The sequence below is a fragment of the Pyrus communis genome, chromosome 5, assembly GCF_041283825.1.
Source record: "Pyrus communis isolate YQ-2024b chromosome 5, ASM4128382v1, whole genome shotgun sequence".
Classification (NCBI taxonomy): Eukaryota; Viridiplantae; Streptophyta; class Magnoliopsida; order Rosales; family Rosaceae; genus Pyrus; species Pyrus communis.
In genome coordinates this window covers 13,230,904-13,250,560 of record NC_142569.1, presented here as the reverse complement: position 1 = coordinate 13,250,560, position 19,657 = coordinate 13,230,904, and the positions used below count along the sequence as shown (strand labels likewise).

Below are 19,657 nucleotides of genomic sequence, written 5' to 3'. Positions count from 1 at the left end.
TCCTCCAGTCTCTCTCACTATCATTATAATGAAAAATCCCAGCCAAAACATCCTCTTCCTTTGATGGTTGAATCCATATGAAATCCTTTGGGGGGGGGGGGGGAGAGAGAGAGAGAGAGAGAGAGAGAGGAGACTTGGTTGGCATCTATGAATATACGGAGTTGTCGTTGGCGAGGTGGGCTGGTCATGGGTTTGGGTGATTCGATGGCTATCAATAGAACTGAAGAATTTGACGATTACTCTACCTTGGTATTTCTAGGTTTTTGGTTTTAATTTCCGATACAAAATAATCAAAATAATGAAGTGAACAATGTTAACCTTTTAGTAAGTTGGACGATACATGTCAAGTAATTAGATAATAGACACTAAAGAGACAAAATTTAGAAACACCAGACTTGCGGCCCAACAATCATGTCAAGAAAAAAACCAATTGTCATGCGCAAAGTGCGTCGTATGAGACTACTAAGAAGCAAGGAACAATCATATTTGCTGTAGCAAAAAATTGGCAAACTAAGTTTTTAATATACGATTCAACTTCTGGCGGTAGAAGTAGAACACTTTAGTTTTCTCCAAGGCCTCAACAACTTGTGATACAAAATTTAAAATTAAGGGTCTGTTTAATAACATTTCATTATAGTTTTTAGTTTTTATTTTTTATGTTATAGATTCGAAAGAAGGATATATGTTCTCTAGTGAAGAATGAAGAAGGGCGAATGACAAATAATAGAAGAAATATGAACGAAATTGTATGAAAATGACACACAAGATAAACAAAAACTACGAACCGAAAAAATAATAACTTTTTTAATTTGTGATCACTTTCAAGCTTTTTGTTTTTTCATATTCTCCGTCACTTCTTCCTCATCCTTCCACAGATGTAAGAACTTGGGTGTATCTTTTTCAAAGTTATGATCATTCGTCGATGAAAACTTCAAACACGTCCAAGTAAGGCAAACCGAATCTACGTGCTTCTTGTTTGGATGGAGATTGACTCATTCAGTTTGCAACTTGGATATATGTCAATGGTTTCACCGACTTCATAAGTCCCACATAGGAGTGAGAAGTAGTTTGCCTTATCTATTACCTTTCCAAAAATCAATTAAAAATTAAAAATCTTATCAAAAAGTTGTCTCGACTTGAGCATTCTAGACCAATGTTCTAAAAATCAGTCTAAGTGGCCGCCTAGGAGGCACCTAGGCACTGAACGGCCGGTGACCGCCGCGATTAAGTCATAATCGTTCACAAAATCGGAAAACATATTAGGCGGACGACTGGGCGGGATTAGGTGGGTCTAGGCGGGGCTGGGCAGAGGTGGACGGGGTCTAGGTAGGCATATGTGGAGAACGCCGGAATCTGAAATTTTTCTTTGTTGCAGAGCCCGGCGTCGCGAGGAAGAAGATGAAGTTATTTGGTTTGTTTAATTGCACCGTTTTATCATTTAGATGGTCCCCACCATCTTTTCCTTTTACTTATTTTTAAATTCTTGGGTAAAGTACAAAAAACTACCTCAACTATTGGTATCACAACACTTTCATATCTCATCTTTTAAAATTGACAATGTCATACTTCATTTTTAGAATTTGGTCCAATGTTATACCTTCCGTTACTTGGCCGTTTACTTTTCAGTTAAATGCTGACGTGGCTTGATTCACGACCCACTTTCTATTAAAAAATTAATTAAATATTATTAAAAACTAAAAAAAATTTATTTAATATTTTTAAAATAATAAAGAAAAGTAAAAAAAAAAAAAAAAAAAAAACAAAAAAAAATCCAACCCAACCCTTTGTTCGTCCCTTCCCAACCCTCTCTCTCTCTCCCCCATCTTCATCTTCTTCTCTTCTTAATCTTCAACCAAAAAAAAACAAAAAAATTTGAAACCCACCCCCCCAACCCCCTGCAACCCAAAAAGAAGAAGAAGGAAAAAAAAAAAAAAACCCAACCCAACCCAGTTCGTCCCCCCCCCACCCCCCAAAAAAAGACCCAACCCCCTACCAACCCTAAATCCACCACTCTCATCTATTCTCCACATCCCCTTTTGCACCCATCCTCCACCTTTTTCGCGCATTCATCTTCCTGCCGACGGGATCTGGATTTTTTTTTTTTTTTTTTTTTTGGGTTGCAAAAGGGAGAAGAGGGGTGGGGAGGGGGAAATACAAACTGAGGGTGGGTGCGGGGAGAAGAAAAATTGGAATTTTTTTTTATTTTTATTGGGGGTTGCAGGTAGGGGAAAGAAGATGAAGATGGGGAGAAGACAAAGGAGGGGGGAAGGGGGAGGGACGAACGAGGGTTGTTTTTATTTATTTATTTATTTATTTATTTTTTACTTTTACGTTTTTATTATTTTAATATTTAAAAAATATTAAATAAATTTTTTTTTAGTTTTTAATAATATTGTAATGATTTTTTTAATAAAAAGTGGGCCCCGAATCAAGTCACATCAACATTTAACTGAAAAGTAAACGGCTAAGTAACGAAATGTATAACATTGGACCAAATTCTAAAGATGAGGTATGACATTGTCAATTTTAAAAAATGAGGTATGAAAGTGTCGTGACACCAATAATTGAGGTAATTTTTTGTACTTTACCCTAAATTTTTTTATTGTATTTCACTGTTGCTACCAGTACTAGGTGCAGGCCTAGGATTGCATGGAAGACCTGTGTGAAGTGAATAACTTAGCAAGCTTTCTTTGGATTTTGTGTTAATTTAATTGGATATAAAAGCAATTTGTAATTTGCACGCTTTTTTTACACTTGGTCAGCCTTTTTGGGTGGGCTTTTTGGTTTTGGAATTTGTAAAGGTCTTTTAACAGATTTGTACCAAAGCAATTTGCATTGTTACAAAATTAATTGCACACTAAATAATGTTTACATGGGCTTTTAACAGTTAAGTATCTTACATTAATCTATTTCTTTATTTTCTTCTTATTTTGCATTTTATGCGGTTCCTACAATACTCGTCACTATGGTTATATGGCATATATGTTTAATGTGTTTTTAAATTTTATACTTGTTGGATACTTCTTTTTGCACTTTATCATTCTTTTATTATCTTATCCATGAATTTCATACAAATATAATTTTTTGTAAGTGCTCATATGTACTTATTTACAAGATATACAAGAAATTTACTCAAATCCACCTAGGCGCCGGCCTAGACCCCGCCTAGCCGTCTATGCGCTAGGCGCCAACCTGCCGCCCGACTAGTACCTAACGTTTTTTAGAACCTTGTTTTAGACAAAATGTTTTCACCATTACTTGAACGTTTCTGTTTAATAATAAATTAATTATAATACTCAACTTTTTCTCTGCATAATAATGCATTATTAATTTATACAGCAAGCATAATTAAATAAAAACATCAGAATAGAAGTTAGGGTAAATTACATAATACCCCTTCAAGTTTGAGGTCTATTATTGTAACATCCCACATCACCCAGGGGAGTGATCCTTATATGTATATTCCAATCCCTACCTAGCATGAGGCCTTTTGGGAGCTCAATGGCTTCGGGTTCCATGGGAACTCCGAAGTTAAGCGAGTAGCGCGCGAGAGCAATACCACGATGGGTGACCTACTGGGAAGTTCTCGTGTGAGTTCCCAGAAACAAAATCGTGAGGGCGTGGTTGGGCCCAAAGCGGACAATATCATATTACGGTGGTGAAGTCGGCCCGGGATGTGGTGGACCCCGGGCCAGGATGTGACAATTTGGTATCAGAGCTTAATCATGGCCATGGTGTGCCGACAATTTGGTATCAGAGCTTAATCATGGCCATGGTGTGCCGACAAGGATGTCGGGCCCCTAAGGGAGGTGGATTGTGACATCCCACATCGACCAAGGGAGTGATCCTTATATGTATATTTTCATCCCTACCTAGCACGATGTCTTTTGGGACCTCACTGGTTTCGGGTTCCATGGAAACTCTGAAGTTAAGCAAGTAGCGCGTGAACACAATCTCATGATGGGTGACCCACTAGAAAATTCTCGTGTGAGTTCCCAGAAACAAAACCGTGAGGGCATGGTCGGGGCCCAAAACAAACAATATTTTGCTACGGTGGTGGAGTCAGCCCGAGATGTGGTGGACCTCGGGCCAGGATGTGACAATTACAACCCCATACAACATATTTAAAACATTTCACTTTCATACCTCACCTACTATTTTATTTCAAAATAATATCTCCGTTAGATTTTCCATCCATTGATCAGTTAAATACTGACGTGGCTGCCACATTTGTGCTGATGTGGCTGCCATATGACAAAAAATAATTTTTTATGCATTAAAAATGTTATAATATTAACCCTATTATAAAAAATAAAAAAAACCCAAACCCAGAAATCCTTTCCCGAGTCTCCCACTCTCTCAGGTCACTCTTCTCTTTCACTTTTTCACTCTCTAGCTCTCTCTCGGACTCTCTCCCCGACAGTACACCCACGCACGCACTCATCTATGCACCAACACAACCGACGACACACCACCACCACTGTGGACTTTCTCACTCTCTCAGGTCACTCTTCTCTCTCATTCTGTCAGCTTTTCCATACATCTTTTCCCTACGATCTACATACGAAAAAGAGCGTAGAGTCAAGGGGAAAGGCTTTGTACCTTAGATTGGTCGTGGGATGGGCGGAGTTAGCTGGGATCTGGCTCGAAACTCACAAGGTTCGCCGGAGCTAGTTCTCGGTTACTGGGCTTCACTTAGCTCCGCAGAGACGAGGGAGAGTGAGAGAGTCCAATGTGGTGATGGTGTGTTGTCGATGGTGTGGGTGTGTAGATGGGTGCGTGAGTACTCATTAAGCAGATTGAGATTCGGTTCATCGTGGGTACTCCGAAAAACACAAACCCACCCCACCTTCCCCGCAACTCCTCCCCACCCTTCTTCTCCCTCCCGAGCTGAGCCTCCCAACTGCCACGGACAACAGCAACCCGCAACTTCCACCCTTAATCAAGAGAGATTGGGCGACGTCAGCGCTGTAGTGGCGCACAATCTCTCGACAGGTAGCGTGCCACACCGCGAGGAGCTTGGCGGACGGGCTGGGCATGCGGCGGTGGTCGCTTCGGAGCTTGATGAAGATGAAGAAAAAGACGCAGAAGAAGAAGTCGATGGCGGAGATGTTGAGAAGGTACTGGATGTTGCCGTACCAGGTCTCGTAGGTATTGGCGCCGTCGTTGGGGGACAACGGAGGAGAGAGAGTGTCATTCATTGAGGGGATGGGGGAGAAGGCTAAAGATTGATAAGGTGTGGGCAACGGAGACGTGGAAAATCTAGGGATTGAGGAACCAGAATTTGGGGTTTCTCTAGTGGGATTTGAGGTAATTGGGATTGAATTGGACTGGGATTTTCTTCATGTAGGGGGAGGAATTAGGGTTTGGGTTGAGGGGTTTTGGGGTTGTGGGGAATAAAAGGAAGATGCTGGGATTCTTGTGGGGTGGAGCGTTCGATTTTGTGTATTTTAGTTTTTTTTTTTTTTTAGAAGATTCAGGTTTTTTTTCAAAAAAGAAATTAAAAAATTATTTTTTTTACCACGTTAGCTCTTAACAGATCAATGGATGGAAAATGTAATAGAGGCATTATATTGAAATAAAATATTAGGTAAATTATGAAAGTGAAATGTTTTAAAGATGTTGTATAGGATTTGTAATAGATCTAAAACCTGAAGGTTATTATGTAATTTACCCTAAAAGTTAATTCATTCTTTTTTATAAGTTGATCTGATCTGTCTTTGTTGTGTCCTTTCAAAATTTTAATCGTCACTCATGATTCACGTAAATTTGCTGCACCACTCCACGCTTGTAATTGCATTTCAGGCCAACTGTCCCAACAATCTCCAAATGTTATACTCACCCGCAGGCCGTCACCATCACCTCTCGCGAAAACGACTTCACCAGAGGGTGCCACCTGTCATCCTCATCACATCAATTATCCTTTCTGGATAAAATTCCAGCCAAAATAATCACCCCCTCAAACCTCCACTACTTACGGTGTGTCCTTATCTCACAACCGTTGGATTTAATGACAAATTATAAACATGGAAAACCAACCGTCTAGATTTGTTTGAATTTACGAAGTTTGATGTACATCCTAGGTGCGCCGTCAAGTACAGTTCGTCCATTTGCCGCGTTTTACAATGCAAAACAAAAGTAAAATAAAATCTCATTATATATAATTTAATTTATTAACTCGATAATTTGATCTAATTATTCCAAAATCGTCTAGTTAAGTACGGACATAGAGCCGGCCGTTCACGGTGGAGTCGGAAACCGTGTCGTCAAACCCAACATAGCGGCATTTGGCGCCAGATACCGGAGCAAAAATGGCCGAGTCTGTCGAGAAGGTTCTCTCCGTCAATGGATTGACGGTCCGTTTGTACGGACCGAACCACTTGTTCTGCATATAACGGTTCTTCCGCCACGGAGGCACGGAGAGATCTGTGCTCTTCAACGATCTCTTTGCCGCGTCGCACGTGACCCGAACGATACGCTTCAGGTCCTCCGAGCTGCCAACGAAGTTTCTGGGCACAAGTTGCAGCAGCCGCGAGTACTGGCTCGACGGCCGAGCGATTTCGAACTGGGCGGCGAAGTCGAGGTCCACGAAGTACCGGCTCTGCCTCATGGAGGAGCCCGATTGGACAGGAACGACGTCGATGAACTCGTAGCTCCCGGAGGTGATGTTGCCGGAGGAGGTCCATTTCGTCTTGCAGATCGCCGCATTGTGTCCCAATCCCCTCAGAAACGACATCACGCTCCGCCCCAGAGTCGACTTGCTGCTGCCGCCGCCGTTGGATCTCAAACACGCGAATGCCTCCTCCGCCTGGGAAACGTGAGAACGGAGCAGCTTCAGGTACGAGTCCGCATTTCCGGAAACGGCCACGGACCTAAGGACGGAGTCGATCGCGTCCGCGTCTGAGGCCGAGTCGACTCGGTCCGAGTCGGACTCGTTGTCGGGAAAACCAGCGGCGGACGACTCGTCGTCTTGGAGGAAGCGGTGGACGAGCTCGGAGAGGCAGGGGGAGTTGTAGTCGCCGGAGTGCTCGCTTCCGCTGCTGACATCACTGAGTCCGGAGCTGTATCCGCCGACTAGTCGCGCTTTCACCCGATCGTCGAGCGGGTAAGTGACCCTCTTCGATCTGGTTCTAACAAAACCAGCCATTAGTGATTAAACAGTTAAATGATTAACTTGCTTTCGAAAATTATGAGTAGGGGAGTTTAGGAGAAACGGAACAGGTGAGACGAATTTATAGGCGTGGCAAAATGGGAAGCGTATGGAAGGAATAAAAATGGGATATTCGGTTTTAAAGTGGTGGGTAGCTTACTGTTAGGGGGAGAGAGAGAGGATATCCGAGAGGGAGTGGTACAGGTGGCGGCATATCCAGTGGCACCTAGGGTGGTTTATTAGAGTGTGTGACGCGGAGGGTGTAGACCGCCGAGACTAGTAACCGCCTTGTGGTTAAGGATGGTTATGGTGGGGTAGGGGGTTGTCGCCCACGAGACTGGCACGTGATTGAATGGGTGTCTTTAGTTAACTGCTCCTCTTGCTTCGTGTTTGGAACGTGGGATTTTGGCAAAAGGATAATTCAATCGAGATGGATAAGTATTAGAAAGATGCCAAGGGTCATCTCACTAATATTTCATATGTGTGGGTCCAAGTCATTTATTGAGGTTTGAACTAGAGATGACGCGTTCCATGTTAAATTAGTGTACTTAATACATTACAGGTTTGGTTTACAATTTTTACTTTTTAATGTATTATATCGTTTTATAAAATTATTATTATTTTATACGTTGGATTGTAAGTCACGTTAGCACAATTTTAAGAATAAGTAAACACAAAAAGAATACGCACTTGTAAATGTCTGATGCTGTGTAGTTGTAAACAAACAACCAATATTTAGATTGCATCAAATCTCTCCAGTCTCCAAGCTATTATAAATGTGTGTGTGTGTAGTGTGTTTATGAAAGAGTAGAACAAATGTGTTTGAAGCCGGGAATCATATTACCAGGCCTATATATGGCTCTGTCCCTCATTCCTTAATAAGTCATGTATGCTCAAGGTTTGATGACTTGACATGATGAGATTGGGTTACTAAACCGGATAATTTCAATTCCAAAATATCACTGATAACAAATCTTCATTTGTTTAAGCGAGTTTTTACAAATTAAGATAAATTGAGTCTCAATCATTAATGTTTTATTCAAACAAGTTCATTATTTTCATTTTTCGTATCACATAACTCAATGTAACAATATTGTAAAGTGGGTGCTATTTAGTAAAGCAATTGGTGGGAAGGGGTGAGAGTGAAGTAGGTAGTGAGATATATATATATATATATATATATATATATATATATATGAGTTGGGGTTTTATATTTTAAATATTTTCAATTGGATTATGATAAAACAAAACTATTAGCTATATGATCCCAATAAAATTAGGTGTGTGTGTGTGTGTATTCATATATATTTAACAATTCTTAGTCTCTTGTGGTTGTGGGACATTGGAATTATTCCAAGGGTTTAAACCATTATATTCTTTGTGGCTAATCTCAGGAAATTGAAAAATCCGACCCGTATGTCTCATCCATTCACAGTCCCTTAACCTAATTCTTAATATTATCAGTTTATCTGAAATTCGAGCTTGGTGTGGATTACTTTTGAAGCACGAATCATGTCGACATAAACGTTGTGTCAATCTTCTTCTTAAACATAAATATGTCTCTTGGTGAGTGGAAAGGGTAAGAATTTAGATCATGAGTTTAATAATTCAATTGGTTATCTTGAACCAACCTTTTTCTGTGGGAACTTTCCTCGATCTCCAAGTAACATTTTAGCTTGACTGGTTGAGGAAAATGTATTGATAGTTCACTCCATTAGAATAAGGGCTTAAGGCTAAGTAAAGTTGATTAACTAGCAAATTTTTTTATCAAAATTAGTTTGCAACTAAATAATTGTTTATCCCATCAATAAAATGCTATTTACAGCCTATTCCCAAACGCTATGAAAATGCCAACATTTATATCATTTCAGGAATGCTATGATACGTTCAATTCTTTCTCTTTTTTTTCTATTTTTTTTTTAGTACATCGATATTTTTACACGGGGAGAGAGAGTTCGGCTAAGCCACACAATTGGTAGCCTAATTGGATATCAAATTCGCCATGTAAGCCTAATTGGGTGTCAATTTGAACCTAAGACATCTCACTTCCAAGTAAAGAGAAATACCAACAGACCATATTACTGAGTGGCAACTGACATAGCTTTTTAGTGCTATTATATCAACACAATATTATTTATATTCAAAATTAATAATTTGGATTAAATCACACAAAGCATATCAAAATAGTCCATTCATCGTAGAGTTCAGTACAACTATTATAGCATGTTTCAAACGTTATCTACGTGACATTGTGGTGTATAGTACTATAGTGCCAACTGAAACAGATTGATGCTAGCGAGAACAAACCATCTTTCGTATATGATACGGTAGTTGATAGTTGAATTCCTTACTTAATCATTAAAAAATAAGCTTAACCATCAACTACCGTATCATATCATTTATAAAAATAAAATAAAAAATAGTCTAAATATAATCTCATTAGCATTTTCTATAGAAATAGGGTTCCATTCTATAAAGGATCTACATGCATTGAAAATACGGTTAGCGTTGGCATTTTGCATTTCGCGCCGGAATATTCTAGGAGAAATAAAGACGACTTTGAATTTGTTGGCCCCACATTAAAAAAACAGTACTGTAGTACATGTACAGTTTTGTCCAAAATATGTCGACATGATTTCGACACTATTGCTTAAAACCTTAATTCTCATGGAGTGAAGAAATAAGTTACTCTTGCTTCTACGCGTGCGTGCTTCCAATGCACAATCTCAATGTGAAAAAAAAAACCAAAAACCAACTTTCTTCGGTATTTACAAGTACTTATAATTCGTTTAAAAGAGTTTTTAAAATGACTGAAAGTATTTTAAAGAAAATAATTTTAGATTTCAAAAGAACTCGAAGTATTTTTTACAATAAGCAATAGTTATGTGGTTTTTACAAGAAGCACTTAACTTAAGTGCTTCTTTAGGATTCAATTATATTGTAACTAAGGATTTGTTTAAAAAATATGTTCACGAAAAACAGTTTCAGCCACTCTAAAAATACTTTGTAACATCCGACAACGTTCAGGGAAGTGGATCCTGTAAGCCTTATATGTATATTCCTATCTCCACCGTAGCACGATATTGTCCGCTTTGGGCCCCGACCATGCCCTCACTATATTGTCGCTTAACTTCGGAGTATCATTGAACTCACATATAGTGCATTAAATATTAAAGAGTATCATTGAGTTCATAAGAGAGAGTTTTGAACACAATCGTGGTTCATGGAGCCTTGTGATTTGGAGTGCTACTATTACAAGGACGTGGTCGTTGTATCTTGGGAGACATGCACCGATCAACCATGAGCACTAGTGAGGCGTAAACTTGTCTTAAGGACAAAGTGTCCTCCACTTGCCTCAACCTTATTTTCATATTTTTCTAATCCATTATGTCATGTTCACTTAACATTGGTTACTCATATGCATGTATTACTTTGATATATAATTGTATGAATTATTTCTTGATTTTCTATGTGATTTAGTATAGCAATTAGATCCTAATTTTTCCAACAATCTTAAGACAAGTTTACATTTAATTGCTATGTTTGTTTAAGAATAATATGCTCTTGTGACAAGGTAAAGGTTCATTGTAATGGCATGATATTTCTTTCAGAATATTTCTATCATATTTTGCCTATAGATTAATTTTTATGGTAGAATTAATGGTCTGATAAGTAATGTTTCATGAGGCAGTGGCTTTGATTCCAAACAGTCTCCTGAATTTAAGTTATGATGTTTTGTTTACAGCAATAATAATTACGCTATATAAATTGTTAGTTATGCATGCATGCATTGAGTTTTTCAGTTTGAAAAGTAAGAATAGTTTTTTTTCTTGTTTATCATCAACTCATTATATTCATAACTATGAATTTACGGTTTTCAAAATGATGAACTGGTGTATTTCAGAAAGATTGATGCATGTCCAAGTGGTACATTGCATTCATTTGTTCGTGTCCTTTCGAATTGTTAAATGCAAATGTGCCGATTATATATGTGTTGAATATATACATTCTTATGAAGTTTTGTTCGATCACAATTTATCCATATACTTGAAAATTTCTCTTACACTTGTTAGCTTTTAAGTTTGCAGTTTTTCTTTAATTTCCTTTAAAAGTATGGACGAGTATTAGATTCTTGGTTGGCTATGGTTGACCAACTGGAAGTTTGAAAATGTCTTTTGAAACTAATGCAACCTTAGTAAGGGTTACATCGTTTGACCAAAAGACACAATTGGGGTCTTGGGTATTGTAGGGAACGAACACATGAAAGACTTGAGAATGAGAGAATCTCTTTACTAAATACACACATGCATGAGTCTTTAAATGCTTGGTGTGTTTTGTCGTCTGCCATATCTCTGGAACTGTCATCCTTTTATCAAACCCAACAAATGAATGAAGGGAAAGTGCAGCCCTCTTTGCTAAGCGTTGGAAATGCATCATGACTTCCATCATTGTAATAAAAGCATCGTGTATAGCAGTTTTAATATAGGTTTCCTTTCAGATTCTGCTATCTGAAGTTACAACTCTATTTGAAGAGAAATAAGGTTGGGGTGTAAATCATGATAAGTTTCAACTGGAAATCTATTAGATGGTCTCTGCTCCAACCAATTAGTTGAGACTGACGATAGCCTGAGAGTGATTTTTCCCATATATATTCATGGACAAATGCAGAGCAATTCGATGTTTGGTTGTGCCCAATATTTCCTAAGAAAATATTGGTGGATTATAAAAAATGCCTAGTGAGTGTTGGTGCTAGATTTGAATGAAGCCGTGACTTTCAACTGGTATGGACATGTATGCAAGTATTATGAAGGAACATGAGTTGGTTGCATTTGATATATTAAATGGATATCTCTTGCCTCTTGGCATATGATGTATAGGTGATAAGAAAATCTGAGACAGGTGAAATACCTTTTCATGAAAGGAGGTTTCTTTTCCCTTGGAAAGTGTACGAATGGTTATGTGCCAATGTGCGTTGATACAGAAAGACTGAAGGCTCGATATATCGTATATATGGTATATACTAATATTACATGCCTTGAGATATCATGCATTACTAACGTGCGACACATATATATATACATATATGTATATATTTGGGATGAGACATGATTATTGCACTACAAAATAATCATATTGATAGTGCACATATGCTACAAAGAAAGTTGTGGTTGTCTTTAGTTAAAGAGTGAAGTCCTAACTATTAAATCTCGCTAAGTTTAGAGGCTAAAGGCAACAATTGCCAAAAGTGTTTTTCCCATAATGGCTAGTGAGGCATGAAGGCCTAAGAAGAGATATATAAGATCTATCTTAGTTGTTTACTACTTCTTAAAATAAAAATAAAAAACGTGATCGATTTAACAATGACGTCAAATTAACCACAACTATCAAAGAATTGTGGGGGTAGTTTATCTAATTTTGAGATATGAGATTTATTTAAGAAGAATGGAAATATAATTTGCTAATTGAATGAGACAATCAAAATGTCGTCTCTTGTAATGACAAGGTTGGAAACCTTCTTATAAATACCTTAAATGTGGGGGAGTTTACTCAAGTGTTAGCAAATTACTTATCAAGTCCGAACACATGTTTGGAGGAATTACATTGGAAAACAATTACTCTCAAAGGAAATAATTTCCATGCATGCATATAAAGTTTGTGATGACCATATAATGAGTAGTCAACCAAGTGGTACTAATTTTTAAAGGTTTGATTAGAGAGTAAGTTGTATCATCAAAGGGAATGGATTAAAAGCCTACGTATTAAGAATTGCCATAATGGCAACCCAACTTGGCTGACTGGAGATCCCAAGATCTAGGTTCAAGATGACAACCGAATTGTGGATGATTCAATGGGAGCACTGTGGAGATAATCTCCTACCCATGTCCTATGATGAAACAATGTTATCTGTAGCGAATTTAGGATAAGCTTTGCTTTTAATGATTCATATACTTGGAAATAACAAGTGGGGTATTGCAGGATACTCTTAATGGGAAGTCACCTATCTTGAGTGAGGAATGGGGTTGTTCCTGTGAGAATTTTTTGAAGGGCTTAGTTCTCTAAAAGCACTTATGAGAAACCAAGAATTGTTCAGGGTCAAAATGAACACAACCAAGCAACCACGGGGTGTCTGGAAGGGTATTGTGTGATTACTATTGTCTTGGTTTACACAAACAACTAAGCAGTTCAAGACATCGCGGTTTACACAAACAACTAAGCAGTTCAAGACATCGCGTTCACTAAGTAACCAAGTAAATTTGATAGTAATTCACTACGGAAGGTTCAAAGCCAAAAGCCACCTATCCCGATGCGATACTTTTCCTACTAAATTCTCTCTCTATTGTCTACATTCTCATTTGCATGATATTGAGTCAATTTTTATTCATGTGGGGGATTGTTGGAAAATTTAATAATAATAATATTATTATTATATTAAATTTATTAATTGAATGGAAATTAGAAGTGGAGCCTTTTGGTAGAAAGATGTGTGTACTTAAATGAAGGGTTGCAACTTTTGACTCTTCATGAATAGTCACATGCTTTCCAAAGATGGAAGCCCCCTATAATCACACACACACACACACAAATTTCATCATACATATGTATAGTGCATTAACTATTAGAGTCTTATTGAGTTCATATGAGAATTTTCAACACAATCGTGGTTCATAGAGCCTTGTGATTTGGAATGCTACTATTACGAGGACGTGGTTGTTGTATCTTGGGAGATATGCGCCGATCAACCATGAGCACTGTAGTGGGGCATAAACTTGTCTTAAGGACAAAGTGTCCAACACTTGTCTCGGCCTTATTTTCAGGTTTTTCTAATCCATTATGTCATGTTCACTTAACATTGGTTACTCATATGCTTATATTACTTTGATATATAATTGTATGAATTATTTCTTGATTTTCTGATTTAGTATAGCAATTAGACCCTAATTATATATATACTTTTAGTCATTAGATTTGATCTATAATCTTTGATCACTTATAGTTTAAGCCTTTAAATTAAATTTCGAAGTTAAATATGTGAGTGAAATAAGTGCATGTAGATACTAAAACAAAAAGGGTAACGTTAGGGAAACTAAATTTGTAGACAAAATTTTCAAATTAAATGATATGTCACCTATAGGAATGAGCACGTTTGTCAACGCTTAAGTAATATTCCAATAATGACAACTACATCATTTAGTTTGCAAATTTGATTTAAAAATTTTGATCTCCTTAACATTATCGAAACAAAAATCGTGCTTTCACTTCGCATAAAGCGCAAAGTCTAATTTTTCCACCAGATTTTTTTTTGTTACATTGTTGTAGCACTTAGTTTAACAAGTTCATGTTTCTCTATTAGGTTAAGGACTAATGGCATTGTTTGATTCGACTACATATAAAATAAAAAGTGAAGTAGCGTTGAGGAAGCCAGTCTATGCATGAGGTCGAAAAAAGCTTGGAAGTGCAGTGACATGATGAGGGATAATTGTGTCTGGATTCCCTCCTTATAGTGGAAGTCCTTTGGCTATGTGTAGTTACTTTCCGATGTTTCCATATCTGAAAAGATAAAGAGAAGAGACATGTATTATGTTTCATCTACTAAACTTACTTTTACCATTATATAATACCTTTTGCGAAATTATTATTCACACTTTAAAATTTAGGATAATTCTCATTTTATTATTTTAAAGTATCGTGGTTTTCAAACTTTTATATATTAAGTTCTTTTTTTTTCTTTTTTTTTTTTTAATCCCAGTCTATACCTAAAGTTATATTTTTCTTGTAAAACACATTTCTGTTAGGTTGACCGTTAGTAACTCCATTAAAGTGTGACGTGACTTTCACGTGGATGATGACTGCGCATCCATATGTCAATGTGGCTCCACGAGGTTACAAAAATTAATTATTGTAAATACTGTAAAAAGGAGAGAGTGAAATGTGAATATTTCACTGCTTCAATGTATCAAATCAACAATGGAGAGTAAAATGAATGGTTATGGATAGCTTCTCTTGGGGATGTGTTTGGGCCCAAAGTAATTTAACTGAGTTTGAAATGATGAGGTACGCTTGAAGGCCAAGGGTGGATTTGTCTAAGTCTTGGTTCAATCAGGAGTTTTAAAAGATCAGGATGGCATAAGAATGTTCATAATATTATAAGGAACAAGGGGCGAATTGGATACCAAAAGATGGATAGGTTCAGAATCCGAGGTCTGGTAAGAGTGATTGAGTTAATCCAAACGAGAAGATAACTCGTTCAAAATATGTCGAGGAGCTTTAGTTCGAGTGGACTCTACCTCGGCACTAGGTAAAAGTTGCCACTATAAATAGAAGATGATGTGCAACGATCAGATCCTCTTCAAATCAACACACAAATCGGCCTTACGCAAACTCTTGTTGTCTATGAAACCCTCTCATCTTTGAGAAAAGCACAGACCTTTCTAACTTCCTTAAGCACATCTTCAGTTAGGTTTAACAACATTTTGGTTGGCAACCGTCGACACTTGAGTTAGGACTAATAGCACGGGAGCCGTAGAATCAGGCGACCGAAGAGCACATTCAGTAAAGTTTAACAGCACTGCTTCGAGACTGACTGGTTATTTATCCAAGTCTCGATCAACAAGGAATCTTGGAGTCCTTGTTGGGACAGGTCACTTCATTAGCCTTTTCGATGAAGTGAGGTGTTACAAGGTTATATCGTTTGGCACATTGAAAGCTAAACCTATTTTATGAGTGGATATTCACAAGTACATTTCAAAGTTCGGCATTTCGACGGTCGAACTGTATTTACAATCAAGACACTTATCTCTTTTGAGTACTTGTGTCTGTATGGTCTGATACCGATTTGACGCACTTATATTTGCAGAAATATAATTACAGTAGCCAAGCCTGGTGCCGACGATTCATGAACTTCGAAGAAACTAGCAACCTTGTCTTCATGCTCTAGAACCCAGAGGCCAAGACAAGTTCCTTCCTCGGCCGCAGTGCCAAGACACGAAAGTCAGCAGCATCTCTGACATCACCACCACATTCATTCACTCACTGACCGAGCTCAGTCGTCGAGTTGTCATGCCCCACATTCAACCGAATGATGTAATGAGCTCAATAACTGTTCGGCCTATGCACCACGTAGGCTAAGTAGTTTTTAAGATCAATAGGATGACAAAATAATTTGTTGCTCGAGATAATTGAGGACCTACAACAATAACGTTTATATATATATATATATATATATATATATATATATATGAGCACAAGCTATACACTCAACTACATATAACCTCAAAACCTTTGCGTCTGAATACAAAGTTCTTTCATGGGATAACTTGTTCGATCGAAGCGTGTCTGCACACCGTTTTTAAGCATGATTTTGCTCTCCAAAGACGATGCCCCAGCGTGCTGGATATCAGGTAATCAGTTTTTTTAATTAACAATGTCTTTGATTTTAAAACCTGTTCTTTGGAATTATGTAGCTTGTCATTGTTGTTGATAAAAGGTTCAGATTCCATAGAAATTTGTTCGAACTTCCTTGTACGAGATTTGGATATTGGGAGAGGTTTCCAATCTGAAAGGTTCATTAAGTTGGTTCTCACTGTTGCTGCAAGAAGGACTGTCATGTTCGCAGGGCATATAGAGGGGGAGGTCATAAGTGTCTATACAGTAAAATTGATCTTCGATGACTATAATCTCGTGGAATCGTCTTGCCCGCCTTTAGTTGTTATGTCACAACAAGAGGACGATACCTCTCCTTTGGGCCAATAATTAATGATATTCGCTCATTCCTCCGAGCTTTTTTCTCAACCCAAACTCAGTCTTGTTCGACGGAAGCAAATTAGGCAGCACATAAAATTGCAAGAACAAGACTTGGGGTGCAATAGGAGGTGGCTTAGTTTGAGGAATCACGGGATACGGTGGCAGAAATCTTGATTGATGATAGTTCTGTTGAATTATTACATTTTTCTATTATGATGTAATGGTGGCCTCTTTTTCCTTGAGTCCAGCTTGAGACTCCCGAGAATGTTTTTTTTTTTTTTTTCAGGGGTTCACTCCTTTAACATTCTATCTTGGTTTTATCGATATTTCTAGGGCTGGAAATGGAAATTCCAAATTACCCGAACTTAACCGAAAAATCCCGAAAAATTCTGTAACCCACCGAAAAAGTCTCAATATTTTCAGTACGGGAATTGGGAGCTAGTCGCCAAAGTGTTTAGTAATCCCGAACCAATATATATGTGTGTGTATATATTTGTTGCAATCATATTTAGAATATGAATGTAATTGTGTAAATCCTAGTAGATATAGGTCTTATATTCCTATTACGAGCTTATTACCTATTAAGAGTTGTAATCCTAAAAGGATAAGGTTTTTACCTATCCTACTACTATAAATAAAGGCACAATAGCGTGATACAACACACACCTCACAATTAAATCTCTCTCTTCTCCCTCTTGCTACTGTTGGCCCCCTCTCTCTAATCCCTTAGATAGCTCAATTAAATAGGCCTACAACACGTTATCAGCATACTCTTGCCAGAAGCTGAGGAATTAACGGATCGTAGGAGGCTATCTTCCACAAAATTTAAAGGGTCTTCTTTGTTTTCTGCTAATCAAGTACTCTTAAAATAAAGGAAGATATTTGAAACATCCACGAAACATGAAAGCATTCCCCATGATGCATGACAATATATATATGTTTCATGTTTTACGCAATTAAATTGCTATGTGGAATTGTGAGTCAAAGCACATAAATAAATTAGAAGCAATTCTAAGTTTTTTTTTTTTAAACCCTAATTATGTCGGAAAAAAAAAAGAAGGGAAATTTTTTTTGCGTTGGCCAATGTGCGGCACCATCGCTGCACCCCCATCATGGCACCATCGGACCATCACTGGCCTAAAGCCCGGTCATATGGACCACACGACAGCAGCTTTTTGGCTTGCTGCACTGACCTAGACATCCCAAGGCCTTTGGCCTGATTAAACTAATGGGCCTGAAGTCCCTTAGCCCAACCAAAAGCCTACAGCTTTTTGGCCTGATGTCTCGCGAGTCCCTAGTCCTCTGGGTTATGCCATGAAGCCCCCTGCCCACTCTCTCGCAACCTTTGATGCTAGGCTTGGCTTGCCCTGACCCTGACCCAGCCTCGGCTGGGCTTCCTACGCCAACCCAAGGCCAGCGTTCCGCGGGGCCTGACCCATGCCCCCCATTCGATCCAAAAGCCAGTAGATGTTGCTACTGGGCTCACTTGTCTTGGCACGTGGCCTGTAACCACATATAGGCTGCTTTTGCAACCAAACCCAAGCCCATTTACCCTTAGGGCTTTGCCCTACTCTTGGCACCCTAGCCCAAACCCTTTTTTGGTCCTCATCTATTAAAGTAATTAAAAGTGACCTGCAGTCCATTAATCTGATAATGAATCCAAAATTATTGACCTGAATATCACTTATATCACTTTTTGGACATTAATGATTCAATAATTTTTTTTTTTTTTATATACTTTGAACTATTGACATACTTTCGTAGTAATGAAGCTCTCACACTTGAGTTCCTGAAGAAACTCAAATCCACTACACTTAAAGCAGCAAATTGCATTCTGTGTTTCTTGCATGAACCTCTCTTTTATGAACTAATCGTTCATAAAACTAAAATGAACCTATAGTTTCATATTTAGCGCATTTGAAACATCAAGTATTCATTCAAAACTTACCACATGAAACCTGTAGTTTTCATGCATAAATTAAACCATTATATGTCTATAGAACCCCAAATGTTCTACAATATATGTCTATGGATTACCATATGACTAATCACATTTTTGTTGTACCCTCCGTTTTAGGGACATGTCAAACTTGAACAATACATGTCTATAGAGCCCCAAATGTTCAACAAAGTATTTGGAAGAAACCACCTGAAGTGGGTTTAAGACGTGAAGCTTCATCTTACCGTAAAGGGTATTAAAGCCATCATCGAGGCACCTACCGACGACAAACCTGTTGATGAAGCTCAGAAAGTTATTGCAATGATCTTTATTCGAAGACAAATCCATGATGCTTTGTAGACCGAGTACCTTGCTGAGGAGGACCCATGCACCCTCTGGCTTGCTCTGGCCGACCGTTTCGATCACCAGAAAGACATATACTTGCTGAAGCAAGACACGATTGGCAGCATCTTCGCTTCCAAGACTTTAAGTCCATGAATGAATACAACTCTGAAGCTTGTAGAATCCAATCAATGCTAAAGTTCTCTAAAATGGAACTAACCGAATCAAATCTCCTAGAAAAGACCTATTTGACCTTCCATACCACCAATATTGTCTTGCAGCAACAATACAAGGCACAAAAATTCACCAAATTTTCAGATTTGATCTCTGTACTACTTCTCGCTTAAAAGAACAACCAACTTTTGATGAAGAATCATCAAGCTCGACTGACTAGCTTGAATGCTACACCTAAAGTGTATGTGACCAATTCCAGCAGCCACAAACGATGAAAGAATGTCGTGGTCGTGGTAATAGGCGGCAAGCCT

The 19,657-nt window shown here is 38.2% G+C and overlaps 1 protein-coding gene across 1 annotated transcript; it reads right to left on the bottom strand.

The window, feature by feature from the left end:
• Positions 1–6,139: 6,139 nt before the first annotated feature.
• Positions 6,140–7,387, bottom strand: LOC137726957 (uncharacterized). Its single transcript, XM_068465904.2, has one exon. The coding sequence runs from the start codon at positions 7,145–7,147 to the stop codon at positions 6,215–6,217; it is 933 nt and encodes a 310-aa protein (XP_068322005.2). The 5' UTR covers positions 7,148–7,387; the 3' UTR covers positions 6,140–6,214.
• Positions 7,388–19,657: the final 12,270 nt, after the last annotated feature.